Source organism: Micromys minutus (assembly GCF_963924665.1).
Source record: "Micromys minutus genome assembly, chromosome: 8".
Taxonomy (NCBI): Eukaryota; Metazoa; Chordata; class Mammalia; order Rodentia; family Muridae; genus Micromys; species Micromys minutus.
The window spans coordinates 31,269,155-31,287,964 of NC_137977.1; the positions used below are offsets into that span (position 1 = coordinate 31,269,155).

The 18,810-nt window shown below is 35.5% G+C and overlaps 1 protein-coding gene across 1 annotated transcript in view; it reads left to right on the plus strand.

Moving 5' to 3' along the window:
• YTHDC2 (YTH N6-methyladenosine RNA binding protein C2) overlaps positions 1-18,810 on the plus strand; it is a 64,702-nt gene that overhangs the window by 17,986 nt on the left and 27,906 nt on the right. The window contains exons 9-17 of the mRNA XM_080919744.1: positions 4,758-4,906; positions 6,762-6,897; positions 8,950-9,076; positions 9,280-9,345; positions 12,647-12,825; positions 13,029-13,125; positions 13,207-13,294; positions 13,379-13,459; positions 16,169-16,251. Coding sequence (XP_080775870.1) covers positions 4,758-4,906; positions 6,762-6,897; positions 8,950-9,076; positions 9,280-9,345; positions 12,647-12,825; positions 13,029-13,125; positions 13,207-13,294; positions 13,379-13,459; positions 16,169-16,251 — 1,006 coding nt within the window. The remainder of the gene's footprint in view (positions 1-4,757; positions 4,907-6,761; positions 6,898-8,949; positions 9,077-9,279; positions 9,346-12,646; positions 12,826-13,028; positions 13,126-13,206; positions 13,295-13,378; positions 13,460-16,168; positions 16,252-18,810) is intronic.

Here is an 18,810-nt window from a genome sequence, read left to right on the forward strand (position 1 = left end):
TTGATGTCTATATGCAGGTGAGAACTGGCACTAGTTAGGTCAAGGCAATACATGATTGGATGGTACAGAGTGGGGCAGGGACAAAGTTTTGGTAAGGAGAGACAAGAAGAGAAGATTCAAGATTGAAGAAAAAAATGAGAGCAAATCTTTAGCCTTCTGGCCCAAGATTACTGAAAGACTTTTGAAATGCATAAATCTTGAAGAGATGGTTAGACAAAGATTATCAGTTTACTATTCTGCATAATGTGTTCCTTTCTAGACAGTAATAGTCTGTAGGTGAAATAGGCCGTTTCTGCCCAGTGGCTGCCAAGCACAAAGTATATCTTACCTGTAGGTAGAGATGTTCAATTTTTTCATTAAATCTACCAAAGAGGAACTGTTTGGAGCAGATTTGTCTCAACAAAAGATAAATAACATTAAGTATTAATGGATTTCTGTTGTTTTTGAAAACCATCTGTCTATATAAGGTAATCTGGACTGTTGTTCGTTAACTATTCTCAGCTATTTCTGATGGGAATATTTTTAAAACACCCTAACAGTGAGTTAGGAGCCATGAATTTGTTATTTGTCTCCTAATTCCTATGTTTAATCAACTCAGAAGTTTGCAAAGGCATCAATAAAGGCACTGGGTCCAAACCTTGTACTTTAAAAAATTTTGTAATAAGCAAGTTCTATGCCAATGTAAAGATATGACTTGAGCTTAGTTTTCAAATGAGATCATGGCTGTATAAATCAATCTGGTTAATTCTTCCCTGTTAAATTATGACCATTTCTAAATTCCTCATAAAAACAACCTTAGTATAACCACCTTTAGTTTCCCAAAGTCTAGGGAATCAAAGCTACAACTCTTTCTAGGGTTCTTCAAGCTGTATATAGGTGTTGAGATATCTGGAAGATGGGAGGGGATGAGGAAGCTGGCCAGGCCTCAAGAAGGAAGGTCACACCAACGATTGCTGTAGTCTCTGATGTGTGTTCTGGCGGATCTGGTTGAAAGTCTCTGAGATCAGGAATCTAAGCAGGCCAGTTCAGCATTCTGATGATGAGCTTCACCAAAACTGCACATTCTGCAATATATAAATCTCAAAAGAAACATTTTAGTATCAAGATATCTTTTTGTTTGATTCTCTTGAGTCTAGTTTTTTTAGGCAGTCTCCCTCTATCAAATCTGACCCATATAACTCTGGAAGGCATCCATAGCGTAAGCACCGCCCCCCTTTTTTGTAATTTATGCCTTTTTTAAAAAATGGAATATTTTCTGAATTTACATTTGGAATGTTATCCCTTTCCTCCAATCCCATCCTTCCTCCCCCTTCCATTGCTTCCATAAAGGTGCTCCCTTTCCCAACCACTCTCTCCCACCTTAGCACCTTGGCATTCCCCTATACTGGGAAAACGAGCTTTCGCTGGACCAAAGGCCTCTCCTCCCACTGATGCCAGAAAATGCTATTTTCTGCTGCATATGCACTTAGGGCCATGGGTCTTTTCAGGTAAACTCATTGATTGGTGTTTTTGTCCCTGGGAGCTGTGGTGGGTTTAGTTAGTTGATCATTTTGTTCTTCCTGTAGGGTTGCAGACCCTTTCAGCTCCTTCAGTTATTTCTCTAGCTTCTTCATTGGGGACCTTGTATTCAGTCTGATGGTTAGCTGCGAACATCCTCCTCTGTATCAGTATGGCTCTGGCAGAGCCTCTGACCAGGCTTCCATATCATGTTCCTGTCAGTAAGCACCACTTGGCATCAGCAATAGTGCTTGGGTTTAGTGGCTGCATATGGAGTGGATCCCCATGTGAGGCAGTCTCTGGATGATTTTTTTGTCTCTTTTTTTCTTCTCATGATCATTTTGTTCTCCCTTCTAAGAAGGACTGAAGCATCCACCTTCTGGCCTTCCTTCTCTTTGAGCTTCATAAGTTCTGTGAATTGTTTCTTGGGTATTCCGAGCTTTTTGACTAGTATCTGCTTATCAGTGAATACATACCAAGAATGTTCTTTTGTGACTGTGTTACCTCACTCAGGATAATAGCTTCAAGTTCCATCCATTTGCCTAGGGGTTTCATAAACTCATTGTTTTTAATAGCTGAGTAGTACTCCATTGTGTATATGTACTACAATTTTTGTATCTATTTCTCTGCTGAAGGACATTTGTGTTTTTTCCAGTTCTTATAAATAAGGCTGCTTTGAACATGGTGGAACATGTGTTCTTCTTAGATGTATGAGCTTTTTTTGGGTATGCCCAGGAGTGGTATAGCTGGGTCCTCAGGTAGTACTATGTCCAATTTTCTGAAGAACCACCAGACTGATTTCCAGAGTGGTTGTACCAGTTTACAATACCACCAGCAGAGGAGGAGTGTTCCTCTTTCTCCACATCTTTGCCAGCATTTGCTGTCACCTGAGTTTTTGATCTTAACCATTCTGACTGGTGTAAGGTGAAACCTTACGGTTGTTTTGATTTGTATTTCTCTGATGACTAGGGGTGGTGAGCATTTCTTTAGGTGGTAAGCACCCTTTGTTAAAAACACCCAAATCTTTCTCCCAAAATAGCATGTCCTTTAGTTGGCAACTAGAAAAAGCTTGTTTCTTGTATTCTCTCCCAGAGAAATAATATAACCACAAAACTCAACATCACACCTGTTTTGAAATCTAAAACAATATAAAACAAATTGATAAACTAAAACACTGTATGATCCTATTCTTAGGTCCCTAATAATTTGTTATGTCAGGAAATCAACTCTATTTTCATGGAGCCCACATTAAGAGAATATGAGCCTCCTGTTGTGGTAATTCATAAAACAAACTAACACCTTCTGTAAATTTCAGTATCAGTAAGTAAGCAACTTGTCAAACTAGAACCTTAGCCCAAAATATATTGATCTGTCCAACTCTCAATCTGGAATGTCAGATCTTTATTTATTAATAACTTCTATAATATATGTCTGTATTCACTCCACCTGGTATACAGACTTCTATTTTTAATAACCTTATTAACTTGCAAATATCAGCACTCTATTTGGAGTCAGTGATTAATTTTTCTATTTTAGTTTCGAGCCGTGGGTGAAAATCCCCACGTAATTTGGGTGAACTTTGTACTCTCTTCTTCAAACTATAAAAACAAACTTAATAACATTAAATCTTTATACCATCTTTAAAACAAATAAACCAGCTTCTTAATACATTTTCTAAACCTTTTTTTTTTTTTTTTTTTTTTTTTTTTTTTAAATCAAGCAGCTTCTAATCTCTGTGTTCAGGGTAGCCTGTCTTCTCATAGCAGGGAACCTAAGGCCTGCCAGGAGAGGCTGCCTCTGTGTTTCTTTTGTTTAAGGTTCTTGAGCTGGAGACATTACGTAACTCAACATGGTGCTGGCCCCCTCTGCTTAGAAATAACACTTAGGCTAATAATCTTAACTTTCTAGTGGATTCTTGCCTAACATGTTGTTTCGCCACCTGTTATGGTAGCTAGTAAGGGTTTGTGGTGTCAATTTATCTTATCTAGGTGGTCGGTTTATATCTTTGTCAGTTGGTTGTAAGCTTATTATGTGGAGGGATTTTAGATTGAGAATTTAACATATAAATCTGTTTGATAAGTTATTGATTGTTGAGTCATGATTTTACGGGGCTGTGGAAGACAGTGTATGAAAGCAGTGGCTGAGAAATAGCTGGAGCATGCAGATCTGGCTCGGGGCCATGGAAGAGATGAGTGAGTACCAGGTGTGGTAACTCACTGCCTAGGGGACATCGTGGCAGAGAAAGAACTGGGCACTTGGCTCCACACTTGAGCTGCTCGGAGTGAGAGTTTCCACTGAGTGAGACCCTTTGGGACTGGTAGCAACAATTTTTAATATTTACTGCAACATATGCTGGCTCCACACAGCTTACCTCAGTAGGTGGAATTAGGAAGAGATGAGAAGGAGTGGAAGGATTGTCTAATTGATGGACTGCAGGCTTGGTATTTTTGAAAATGTCAAACTTTCTAATTTTTAAAATTTATTTTCTAAGACATAATTTCACTTTATAGCTCACATAAGCCTGAAACTTGGTTAATCTTTTCCCTTTGCCTACTAAATGCTAGAATTGCAGCATGTTCTCTATCCCCAGAAAGATTTATAGATTGGTATTATTGTTGTGTTTTTATTTCCATTTTATCCGTACTTGCCTTAAAAAATTGTTGCATTGGCATTCTGGGTTTTAGTGTAGGAATTATTTGGAGTTTATATTCCTTTTCATAGTATACTTTGTTGTACTCATTTCTTTGTTTACTATGTATGATTATGGGCACATAACCCTTGATTCTCTACTTGAATAAGTAATTTACAATTCCCTGCATCACTTTAAAAGTGCATCATATCTTACATGTAAATTATGAAACTTGTAGATGTTAAAACGTTTGGAGCTTCTGATTTCTATGTGTCAAAAAATTGACATGATGATGTTTAATAAATAATTTAATATAAAGCATTATATTTATGCTATATTAGCATTAGTCATTAATTTATATAGTATATACATTATGGGTAACAATGCTGTTTCTAAAATTCTGGGTTAGAAGCAAATTTCTTACTGATAGAAGAATGAATGTTTTTATGTAGCTTCATATGTCCTTATGTTACAATAACTTTATGAAAAACTCACTGTAATTTTAAAAAGTGACTCTAAAGCCAACTTTTAAGTGATATAATGTTCACTTAGGTTTATTGTCTAAGTAAAGAAACACTTTATCAAAAGGAAAGGACCAAGTGCTTATTTATTTTTTCATTTTCTAACTTAGAGGAGAAACAACAAACCACCCTCACAGAATGGTACTCAGCTCAAGAGAATACTTTCAAGCCTGAATCTCAGAGACAGAGAGCTGTTGCTAGTGTGTCTGAAGAATATGACTTATTGGATGATGGAGGTGATGCTGTCTTCAGTCAGCTGGTAAGATATTATTGGTTCATGATAATATTTTGAGTAAAAACTTTGTAGGTTAAGTAAACTTAATGAAGTAATGGTACTTTTTATTTTGTTATTGGAGGGTAATTTTTTTTGTTTTAGACTACAACATATTTTCAGATTAATCTAATTTTTTATTTTTTTAAAGGGTTGAAGATTAAATCTAGAGCCTTGTAGGCACCTTATTTCTGAGCTATACTTAGGATCCCAAACTTGGTCTTTAGAAGAATAATTTAACTATTTTTAAAAAGATGTATTTATTTTTATTTTATGTGTAAGAATATTTTGTCTGCATGTATTTGTATGCACATCAGTACAGATACCCTTGGAGGCCAAGGAATGGGATCCTCCGTAACTGGAATTACAGGTCATTATGATTTTGTACATGCTGCTGAGAACTGAACTTGGGTCCTCTGTAATAGATGCAAGTGCTCTTAGCTGCAGAACCATCTGTCCAGCCCCAAATTTAGAGCTTTTTTTTTTTTTTTAAATGAGAAGATAGACAGTGCTTCACATTCTATGCTAGTATTTTAATTCTGATATATTGAGAAGAACTATACTTGAGTTTTAAAAGATACTTCTGAAGGATGTTTCAAATTGTTTAGTGTAGGGAAGATCCATTTGAGTTAGCAATCAACATTTTGACTATGAGCCTTCTCTTTAATGGCTGAGGAATTTCTCTAGTCCATGAATTTGACTTTGTAAACTAGTGGTTTTAAGAACCACATTGGACATTATACATAGGAGAAACCTCTAAAGCTTGGTGAAATCTTTTTCCCTGCCAGGAGCACTTCTTTGGGAGACAGGGGTGGTGGCAGGGAAGGGAATTCTTTTGAGCTTTTGAGACAGCCCAAGTTGTCTGAAACATGCTATGCAGCATGGGGTAGCCAATACAAGAAAACTTGGATTCTTCTGCCTCAACTTCTTGAGTTTCTGGGATTATAAATGAGAGCATCTCCTGTGCTTGATATAGAGCAAAAAACTGGTTTTAGTACTAAAAAGTTCTAGGGTAATGTTTTCTCTGATGTAGCCGGAAAAGAAACCTGTGTTATTTACTACTATATCACTAAGCACAATTAGTTCATGTGGGTAATCATGGTACTTTGCCAACCAGCTCACTTTCAGATAAAAGATGATTGTAATACAATATTATGAAAGATGTTTGAAAGATGAAATTAGTGACTTGTTATATAATAGCATATGTGTATGTTTTTTAGTTCTTCTGATGATTGTAGCCATTTTATTTTTCTTGCAGCAAATACATATTTTTAAAAACTTTTTATTAATTCTTTGTGAGTTTCATATTATGCTGCACCCCAGTTCCAGGGGTTTCCTTATATCCACACTTCATGCCTCCAACCACATCCACAAAAATACTAACTAACAAACAAAACACACACACACACACACACACACACACACCACTAACAAGAAAAAACAAAGCATAGGAAACATATCATTATGGAAGCTGTCACACAGTATATCCCTCTGGCCACACATCTTCATTGGTCTGGTTTGAGATCTCTTGATTCTGTGACACTATTAATGTCTGTCCTCATTGGGACTCTCTGCAGTTATTCTGTTGTTACCCTGTGTCACGGAGATTCTGAAGTGTTAGATCAGGTTGTTCCACCTGTTCTTAGATGATTCAGATTTTAGGTAAACCGATTCAGAGCCCTGGAAATGGCATGGGTAGAATCTAGCCTGGCAGCAGCCGGCTCTCCCTTATCCACATAACCAGAGCAAGCTCTCCAGCATTGTTATGGTAAGGCCATCTAAGCAGCAAACAGATATTAAGCAATTAAATAGTTTATAATCTTTGCTTTTTTGTTTTTAAAAGACAGAAAAAGATGTGAATTGCCTTGAACCATGGTTAATCAAGGAAATGGATGCCTGCCTTTCTGACATATGGCTGCATAAAGATGTTGATGCTTTTGCTCAGGTCTTTCATCTTATTTTAACTGAAAATGTTAGTGGTAAGTTTGCCTTTCTCTTGCCATTACATTTATTTATTCTTTAGATGGATCTTATCTATTAATGGCTATGATGGTTACCTTTAATTGTCAGTTTGATCCAATCTTAAATCACCCGAGAGAGATTCTCAATGAGTGATTGGGTTGGTCTGTGGGAGGCTTGCTGTAATTGATGTAGGAAGACCCAGTCCACTGTGGGAGCACCACTGGCCTAGTTTTCAGTTGCTTCCAATAATACTGTGAAGGAAAAGACACCCTTAAAGTCTTCTTCATAATTGGGACTGTTGGTGCTTTACATTTGGAATGTCTACTGTAGGCACCTGTATTTGAATATTTGGTCCCTGCCTGTAGCACTGCCGCTGCTTGGGAACTTTCGGAACCTTTTGGAGGTAGAACCTTGTTAGGGGAAGTTGACCACTGTGGATGTGCCTTGAGGCATTTATAACCCAGCCCTGCTTTGCGTCCTGCTGTGTTCTTAGTACCAAGTGTGAGCAGATGGGTTCATGCTCTTCAGCTGCACCAATGAGCCACTGCCATGTCCTTTCCTCACCTTACTTTCAGTATGGACTGTTTCTGGAGTCACAAACTATGAGCCAGAATAAACCTTTGTGCTGGAATTAAATGTGGACACCACCATACCTTGTAACATTCTTACCTGAGGCCGATTTTCAACTTTGTATTGTTTTAATTGTCCGTTAATATGTGTGTGTGTGTGTGTGTGTGTGTGTGTGTGTGTGTGTGTGTGAGTGTGTATAAAATCTCACTTCTTTTTCTGTTTCTGGTGTGCCTAGAGATTTAGTGTGTGTTTATATCTGAAAAACTTTGTATTTCTAAACTGTGAAGTTAGTTTTTCCTTTTATGGTTTTCCCAGCCAACCATACTTATTTTGATACCTACTTAGTCCCTAAGTTCCCTGGTTTACACTACTTTCGCATGTATATTAATTTATAAACTTTCCCAAGAAGTATAGCTGTGAGTGGGGAGGTTGCACAGTGGGATTTGAAGTTTACTGTAAAGCCCAAGGATATGATTTTTGATTCTTAGATTCTGTGTAAGGAAAAAGAGAAAGATTCCTCTCAGGTTATTCTCTGGCCTTTTCTCATACATGCCATGTCATGTGTCCCTCAAATTAGTAAATAAATGTTAAAAAAATTTTTGAACACATGTTGTATGGTTTTGAGCTTAGTGACCAACTTGGGATATACTAGGTCTGTTGACATAAAAGTCTCTATTCTTTTCAAAATTATGATTATTTTATTTTATTTTATTTATTTTCTGAGACAGGGGTTTGCTGTGTAGCTCTGGCCATCCTGGAACTTACTCTGTAGTCCAGACTGGCCTCTAACTCAGTGTTTGCTTGCCTCTGCTTCCTGAGTGGAGAATTAAGGTAAGCAGTGATGCCACTGCTGCTGTTAAAGTTACTGTTGTTTATACATATATCAATTCAGCCTACTGTTGGTTTATCATTTTGTCTACTACATTGCTTGAAAATACTGTTAAGCAGTTTAAATATTTAACTATGACTTGACTTCCTTGGTCTCTCTGGTGATTACTAAATTACTTTGAATATGATCATCAAAGTGTTTTTTTCTCTTCTTGGGTATTTATTACCTTGAGTTTAGTATTATAGTATCTTAAAATCCTCAAGAACTTTGCTTTAAAACCTTTATTGCTAGTTATTGATGAAAATTAACTTTTAAATTCTTTAATTCTGTATCTTGTTATTTAGTGAACATGGCAATATACAGATAAAAGAACCACCATCGGAGGGGTTCTGCAAGCCTATAGCTTTCTTTTTCTCTTACTTATATAAGTAAACCTTAAATAATTTCTTGTTTCTCCAAAGATAGACTTTATTCTACCCTGTTTATGCAAGAGCAAATTGGATTTCTTTGTGAATGGGAGAGTTGAAGGTTCAATAATGTAATAATGTTGCTGTCATTTAAAATGGAGGAACCAGTCACAGGTTGATTGTGATAGTCAGTTCTGCTACTTAAGTACAACAGTGGGAGTCTTTGATATGTGAGCACTAAACACCCCTTTTTCTTCTGTTAGTTGATTATAGGCATAGTGAGACCAGTGCGACAGCTCTGATGGTTGCTGCAGGACGGGGATTTACGAGCCAAGTAGAACAGTTAATTAGTATGGGAGCCAATGTCCACAGTAAAGCATCAAATGGCTGGTAATTTTAGATTGTGTCCATTTTTGTATATCATGATATGGTTGCACATACCTTTGAAATTTTCTTGTGATTGTTCTGTTTTACAATTTGTTGTATATTAATTGAAGGCACAACTATAATGAGTAAATAAATAATTTTGGGTGACTAGGTAAGTAATTTTGAAAACAAATTATTTCTCAGTTTGCTATCTCTGAAATTTGCAGGATGGCTTTAGATTGGGCTAAGCACTTTGGACAGACTGAAATTGTGGATCTTCTAGAATCTTACAGGTAAAATCTTATATTATTTAAAATTAATTCTACCTTTTAAAAACTCTTAGCCATGTAATTTATAGAGTCTGTAAAGGTAAGGCACTTATACTCTTTTACCTGGAGATTTACTTTTCTAATTGTATAAGAATTTTCTTCAGGTTGTTAATAAGACAAGTAATAAGGCAAGTGTATTGTATTATTCTTACCTTATTTAAAACCTTTTTTGAAAATGTGGAAGGAATATTTCCTCTTAAACATGATCTATGGAGAAGGGGGAGGTAGCTCAGTCAGTAATGTGCTTACTGAGGAAGCATGAGGACCTAACTTTGATCTCCAGACACCACATAAAAGAGCCCATGTGATGGTACATTTTTGTAATCTCAGTACTGGAGAAAGGGAGACAGGGAGATGAATGGGACTTCCTGAGTACCCAACCTATCATTTACCTGGTAAGCTCCAGGTCCCAGGAAGAGACCCCAACTGAAAAAGAAATGGGGATGGTATCTGAGAAATGACAAATGAGGTTGACCCATGGCTTCCATACATAATGCTTATATGCATGTGAACACCTATACAGAGGTGATCGTGCATAAGTCCATCCGTGCATATATACACACCATTAAGACATGATCTCACCTACACTTCACTAGAATGGTGATTTTATTTTTTAAAGTATGAATATTTTGGGGTCTATATAGGTTGCTCAGTGGTTAAGAGTTTTCTGCAGACTTCAGCACTCTTATAAGGGGCTCAAGACTTCTTCTAATGTGAGCTTCTAGATGTTTAATGCTCTCTCTGGCCTCCAAGGGCACACCACACACATATGTGACCAAGTCCAGCTCGGTCAAACAACAGGTTCCTTGGGGCAGGAGCGGATTGAAAGAAAAAAGAGATAATTAGACAAAACTATAACATGACTCCAGCCAGTTCTGAGGCTGAAGCAGCTTTACTTTTTCCCAGTCTGCTTTTACATCAGTCTAGGTACATTCAAAGAATATGGTCAGTTCTCAGATGTGATAATGTGAGCAAGACAGTGTGGACAAGATAAAGATCAAAGAGATCACACCAGGTAGTACTCAAACAAAGCAATAAACAAAGTCCCTAGAGTCACTGGGTCTAGGGTCTTATTAGGATTATCAAGACAAAAGGGAAGTCACACCTTCCTTGGCTGTGACATGTTCCTTGGATTAGCACAAATGTGAATATTTTTATCTGATCCTACTTTTCCCTCTGAATCTAGTGACAAGTACTTGCCAAAGTTTCTATAAGCCACACCAAAAGCTCTCCACAAATATACTTAAATAAAAGTAAATCTTGAAAAAACAAAAACTTTAAAACTGACAAGCAGAAAGGACATGAAGCAGGTCATGGCAGCTGATGGATATTCTTAATAAATATTGACATGATAGGTATCTGGCTGATTAGAAATTACTGACTTAGCAAAGCTAAGAAAACTCCCAGTACCAGTGAGAAACAAGCTCATTTTAGTGTCAGAACTCTGTATATACTTGTTCCAAAACCTTTTAATGGCAATGGGCTAAAAAATTAGTAAATTTCTTTTAAATTTGCATCATAGCGTTTTTAGTGTGACAGATAATCTCCTGTACCCACACGATGTTCCTTCCTCTCTTGGCAGGAGTAGGAGGTTCATTAGAGATCAAACTACAGAGGCTTTAGGCTTAGACTTTGACCATCAAGTTACTGGGTACACTGGGAAGTGGAGATAAGTTATCAAACAACAAAAGGGTTTCATAAAAGGTACAGACTACACATTGAAATATAGTAGCAGATAAATGGCAGTAAATAAAAATAAATGGCTAAAAAGTATTGAAAAGGGCCCTGGATCATGTGACGATTTCAATTAAACTTCCATGAACTTGTTTTGTTATTAATACTGAATACATTATTTTAACTAACAAAATGAGAAAACCACCAATGCAGTATAATATGGGCATTCCCCCAGCCCTGTGTGTGTGTGTGTTTGTAAAGATTGAACCAGCACTTGAGCATAGTATATGAACATTCTTTTGTAGATATATGTGTTTGGTCCCTGATTATCATTCATTAGAAATTTCAGATAATTTTAGTCAGATATTTAGATAAATTTCATAGACTTTTAGACACTAAAGCAGATTTTCATGTATTTTATAATACATTGATGGCTTCTTTTTTATTTTATCCTATATCAAAACTATATCTCCTATATTAAAAATATCTCAAAAAACTAAAATATGGAGTTTGAAGTTAAAATGTAGCAAAGGCACTTTATTCAAGACCATAACAAAATATTTCATTTTTTAAAGTAAAATTTTATTGAAATATTGCCCATACCTCGATTCACATTTTGTGACTTTTTACAAGTGTTTAGAGTCACCACAGTCAATACTAGAACATTTTGATCACACACAAAAAATTGTGCCCATTAACATTTGTCTTTTCCTACCTAACACTCCCAGTTCTTAGACTAGCCACCAATTTATTTCCTTTTTCTATATCTTAGTTTATTCTGTGCATTTTGTGTATATAGAGCAATATGATATGTAGTCTTTTGTAACTTTTTTTCCTCTTTAATCTTAATCATTTCAAAGTTTATCTGTTTTATTTCCAACCAGTAGTTCCTTCTGTTGATATGCCATGGTTTATTTGTCAGTTTATGAATATTTGGGTTATTTTTACTCTTGACTATTATAAATATGGACACAAATATGTAGATTGACAGTTAATATAGATATCTAACCCTGTCCATCCATCCATCCATCCATCCATCCATCCATCCATCCATCCATCCATCCATCCATCTTCTATTTATCTATCCATTTCCATTTCTCTTCCATCTATACCTAGGAGTGAAATCGCTAAGTGATGTAGTAAAAAGGATGTTTAACCTTTGGAGAATTTTGCCAGTGCTGTAAAATCGCTGTGTCAGTCTACATTTTTTTTCTAGGAATGCTTTAGTAATTCTGCATTGTCCCTATCATTTAACTGTATTTTTGACATTAGCCTTCCATTTGCTTGTGGAATGGCACCTTTGTTAATTTGGGTATCTATTTCCTTTGTCACAATTTATGTTAATGCATCTTGATATATTTATAGGTCATTTTTGCCTTTTTAATGAAGTATATTCAGGTTTTAATTTTTCTGAAAGCACTTTTTAAATTTAACTTGAATAATATGTTTGCAATCAACCCACAAATTAGCTATAGATGAACACATGAAGTGACATCCTTAGGATATATTGGAAATTCGGTGTGAATAATGGGAAATCTTGGTCTTTAAGTCTTACTCTTTTCAGTAAAAACTAATTTGGTATTTTTCTTAGTGCTTCGTTGGAATTTGGAAATCTAGATGAAAGTTCCTTGGTTCAAACAAATGGAAATGACCTCAGTACAGAAGACAGAGAGCTGTTGAAAGCTTACCATCACAGTTTTGATGATGAAAAAGTAGACCTGGATTTGATCATGCATCTTCTATATAATATCTGCCATAGCTGTGATGCTGGTGAGTACTGTTTGAAAGATCTGGAGCAAACTGTGTTGAAAATTAGTTTTTAGTTGTAAAATTTTTTTCTGTAATTCTATTGATAGTAATTCTTTTATAATCATATACCAATACTTGAAACCACCACAAATTGTTATTTATGACTAGTTTTGTTGATTGTGTTTGATTTCATAAGATTAAATATTAAAATGTTTTTCTACAAGGTGCAATATTAATTTTCCTACCTGGATATGATGAAATTGTTGGTTTGAGGGATCGTATCCTCTTTGATGACAAGCGATTTGCTGACAATACACATAGGTAAACTATAAAGATTTCTATTTGTTCTCTGTGCTACCCAACAGGTACTATAGTGCATCTTTTCTTCTTAATTGTAAACAGGTATCAAGTCTTTATGCTTCATTCAAATATGCAGACATCTGATCAAAAGAAGGTATTAAAAAATCCACCTGCAGGTGTCCGGAAAATAGTATGTATCATAAGATCTTTTATGTTCTTTTTAAAATTCATTGATTTATTTTCATATTAATCATAAAATAATATTCCATTACAGATTCTTTCCACCAATATTGCTGAAACAAGCATCACTGTCAATGATGTTGTCTTTGTTATTGATTCTGGTAAGGTGAAAGAGGTATGTATAAAGAAGTTACATTTGTACTTAGTGAAGACTCAAAGACTTCATTTACTGGAAGATTTATAGATGAATTTAACACAGTATGTGTTGTTTTTACTAAACTATTCTAGCTTTGATTTAGTATGTGGGTTATATTTTGGTGTTCCAACAAATTAGACAAAAAGATTAACTTCTATTTACTAACTACTACTAAGAAAGTAAAGAGTTTGAATAGTTAAAAATTTGTCACATTGTGGCAATGTGATTACATATTTTCTGTTTCCTATATGTGGGATGGGTCATATTCCTTTTGTTTATCTAATGCCTCATAGATAGTATATAGTAGGTATTTTAAAGATATTTATGAAGAGAACCTTGATTAACAAAGGAAGACAAAATCCTGGGAACTAAAGCTGTGGAGATGGCTCAGTATTTGTTCTTTAAGTGTGGGAACTGCAGTTCCAGTCTCCATCACCTGTGAAAAGGCTGAGCATGTCACTGTGTGCTTGCAATCCCCAATGCTAAGAAGATGGAGACACATCACTAAATTAGTGAGCTCCAGGTTTACTATAGTGGAAAGCAATCAGGAAAAATGTGTGCTGTGGACCTCTGGCTTCCAGATGCATACTTACCCACACATATGCACAGACACATACATAAAAATCAAGAGCAGCATAAATCCGAGTGAACACCACAACATTTATTCAACAATGCAGATCACTACCTGGCTATCTGTTGGTTGTTTCATACCATTGTAGCATTTTATAATTTACAGCAAAAACCTCAAACTGGAAAATATTTACTACTGGGCCCTTGTCAAAAAACAAACAAACAAACAAAAAAATCTTCTATGATAAAGAAGTGATAACATTTCTTTCCTTTCAATATTAACATGACTAACCCTTCCTAGTGCTGTTAACTTTGGGTAGATCATACAATAGAGGTAATTGGTTTTTAAGGAAGAGATGACTAAGTGGATATAAGTAATAATTTTTAGTGTTAAAATTAGTGTTTTCAATATAATTTTAGGATTATCTTACAGAGAATAATATTTATTACAGATTTTGGTTAAATTTATTGTAAAGGGAGAATAAACTGTTTCTTTTATGATAGTGTCAATAAAAGTAGGTGATAAGCCTTTAGGTAGCAGCACTTACCAGATGTGCTGCATATCTGACTCCCCGAATGGGGAGAATAGGACAGGGCAGTCTGAGGTTCAAAGCGAGCTTGGCTACATAAGAACCTGTCTCAGAGAGGAGAAAACAAAAAGGGCAGATTTATTGCTCTTAAATTATTTAAATCTGAAGGATATAGGTTTTGAGTATTTTAGAAATTAATTTCTTTAGGTGTTATCAGATCATGACTTATGCACAGAGGTAGTATCAAAAGTTATTTTATATATAAAACTAACAAGTTACAAGCTAAGCAGCATATTTGCAAAATTTCCTTCACTAGACTAATTAGGGAATACATTATATTTGCTCTCTGTAATTAATTTTATACAAGAGAAAACAAGGACACTGAAATCTTGAAATATGTATTTTACTTAGAAGTGTATTTTAAAATATTTCTCCTAGCCAGATGGTGGTTGTTCATGCTTTTAATCCCAGCTCTTGGGAGGCAGAAGCAGGCAGACCTCTGAGTTTGAGGCCAGCTGATCTACAGAGTGAGTTCCAGAGCAGTCAAAGCTACACAGAGAAACCCTGTCTCAAAAAAACAAAAAACTAAGACAAACAAAAATGTCTCTGAAGCAGATATTCATTTGCTTTAGGCACTTTGAGGCAGGCTAGCATTAATGATTCTTGTTATTTTCCTTTGAAACATTTAGGAAAGATTTACTTCTTGGTAACTCGGCAGAAAGTTAAATAGAGAGGATTAAAAATACTTTGAAATGTTTAGTTTGGTGAATCATTTTTCCAGAGATGTACTCCTCCAGAGTACATATTGCATTCAGCAAATATCTTTTTCTTGTCACTTCTATGTCTTAAAATGATGTAAATGTAATAAAATAGTTATCAGAGAATCCTATTTTTACATTTTATACATTGTTTTGTTGTTTAAATTTTTTTTTGACATGATAATCACATTTCCTCCCTTTTTTTTCTTTCTTCTGGCTCTTCCCTTGCCACTCCCTGTTTCAAATTCCTGGCCTCCGTTTTTTTTTGTTTTGTTTTGTTTTGTTTTGTTTTTGTTTTACACACACACACACACACACACACACACACCTAAATACATAAATCTAGATTGTTCAGTGTGTTTATGTGACCTGTACATATGTGATCTCAGGACTGACCACTAATTTGCATGTTCTTGTCTGGGGAGGATCATGTCTCCTGCTCTCAGTATTCCCCAGTTACCTGTAATTCTTTGTCTAGGGTTGAGGCCCAGGAAGCTTTCTCCATTCCCTGGCAGAATGTCCATTGACATTGTTCTTGTTCAGGTTATGTCTAGGTACCATGTTGATATTACAATGAAGTCTTGGTATCTCATAAGCATCAGTTATTAAACTGCAGGAGAGAACTGCAGACAGCTCTGCAAAGTTTGCCGTTTACTGTTTTTTACTAGAGTACTTATATTCAGGAAACCTGGGTTTTTAAGAAACAGTTTCTTGTAATTAATCAAGAGGGGGCTTTAAGTTTAACTTGGCATGTAAAAATATGGCAATGATATTTCTTATTTCCTCAGAATAAATCATGCTTTAACTTAAAAATGATTTAAATATTACAGAAATCCTTTGATGCACTGAATTTTGTTACAATGTTAAAAATGGTATGGATTTCTAAAGCTAGTGCCATACAGCGAAAAGGCAGGTAATGTACATTTTATGTTATAATTACATGCATAATTTACATTCATGTAATTGCCTGTGATAGTAATATTACCATGTGCATGACATATTTGTCATATATTCTTTCTTTTAAATGGTAGTCTTAATTTTATAGTGTCTTTGCCAAGCAAACTGTTTTGATACTTTAAAAAATTAACTAGAAAAATTTAATTTACATTCCTTTACTTAACTATTTTGAATGTGTGTCAGAGGCACATACCTGCTATGGCACACATGTAGTATTCAGATGATACCTTTCAGGAATTGGTTCTCTTCTACCATGTAGTTCCTGATAATAGAACTAAGGTCTCTGGGCTTTATGGCAATTGCCTATAACCCCTGAACTATCTCAGTGGCATGTTTGCAGTAAATTTTCGAAAGTTAAAATTAAGCTATGTTACAAGCCTAAGTGATATCAAATGTCATCATGGAGGGAGGAGAGGGGGATTGAGCACATATTTCCACCTATATCTGTGGAACTATTGGCAACTCTTAGCTGCTGGGAGAGGGAGGAGTTTTCTTGAAGGTTGTAGATCCTGCTTAAGTTGACTATGTTTTGGACACCATAACTTGGTCTTGAAGGTTTTTTCAAACATAATAAAGGTAATTTACAGCAAGCCTATAGTCAACATCTACTTAAATGGAGAGAAACTCGAAGCAATTCCACTAAAATCAGGAACAAGACTGTTTACTCTCTCTGTATTCAATATAGTACTTGGAAGTTCCAGCTGTGGTAATAAGACAACTTAAGAAGATTAAGGGGTTACAAATTGGAAAGGAAGAAGTCAAAGTATCAATATTTGCAGATGATATAATAGTATATATAAGCAACCCAAAAAATTCTACCACAGAATTTCTACAGCTGATAACTCTTTTGGCGAAGTGGCTGGATACAGATTAACTCCAAAACAAACCAAATGAACCAGCCAAACAAACAAGAATACAACAACAAACCAACAACCCTTGCATATACAAACAGGCTGAGAGAGAAATCAGGGAAACAGCATCCTTCATAATAGCTACAAGTAATATAAAGTATCTTGGAATAACTCTAACCAAGCAAATAAAAGACCTGTATGATAAAAACTTAAGTCTTTAAAGAAGGAAATTGAAGAAGATATCAGAAGATGAAAAGATCTTTTATGTTCATGGATTGATAGGATTAACATAGTTGAAAATAAATTTTATAATCCATTTTGAAGTATTATAACAGGATAATGCTTCTAGAGGAGTGATGCATAAATTTAAGAAGCATGAGAAGAAAGAGGAGTTAAAGAAAGGCCTTCCTGAAAGGTTAAGGAAGAGTCAGATAAAGGGACATGGGCCAAATGAACACAAAAGTTGTTTAGATAGTGTAATTTGAAAGACGATGGTGGAAAATACCCTGAAGTTTCAAACATATTCTTAAGAACTATTTTTATTTTTTTAATTTATTTATTTTATAAAATATTATAGCTCACAAAATTTGTTATATAATAATATATGATGAATACACAATTTTTTTTCTTTTTCTTTCTTTCTTTCTTTTTTTTTTTTTTTCTAAGAAGGACTGAGGCTTCCACATTTTGGCCTTCCTTCTTTTTGAGCTTCAAATGGTCTGTAAGTTGTTTCTTGGGTATTCAGAGCTTTCTGGGGCTAGTATCCAATTGTCAGTGACTGCATACCATGTGTGTTCTTTTGAAACTGCGTTACCTCACTCAGGATGATATTCTCTAGTTCCGTCCATTTCCCTATGAATTTCATGAAGTCATTGTTTATAATTTACATTGTTGTGTAAATGTACCACACTTTCTGTATCCATTCCTCCGTTGAAGGATATCTGGGTTCTTTCTTGGTTCTGACTATTATAAATAAGGCTGAACATGGTGGAGCATGTGTCCTTGTTATATGTTGGAACATCTTTGGGGTATATGACCAGAAGTGGAATAGCTGGGTCTTCAGGTAGTACTATGTTCAATTTTCTGAAGAACTGCTAGATTGATTTCCAGAGTGGTTGTACCAGATTACAACCTCACCAACAGTGGAAGTGTGTTCCTCTTTCTCTGCATCCTTGCCAGCATCTGCTACCATCTGAGTTTTTGATCTTAGCCATTCTGACTGGTGTGAGGTGGAATCTCAGGGTTGTTTTGATTTGCATTTCCCTGATGACTAGGGATGTTGAGCATTTCTTTAGGTTCTTCTCGGCCATTTGGTACTCCTCAGTTGAGAATTCTTTGTTGAGCTCTGTACCCAATTTTTTAAAAGAATTGTTTGATTCACTGGAGTCTTAACTTCTTGAGTTTGTTGTATATATTGGATATTAGACCAGATGTGGGATTGGTAAAGATCCTTTCCCAGTTTATGGTCTGCCATGTTGTTTATTGACAGTGTCCTTAGCCTTACAGAAACTTTGCAATCTCATGAGGTCCCATTTATTGATTCTTGATCTTAGAGCATAGGCCATTGGTGTTCTGTTCAGGAAGTTTTCCCTTGTGCCTATGTGTTTTGAGCTTTCCCCCACTTTCTCTTCTAGTAGTTTCAGTGTACCTGGTTTTATGTGGAG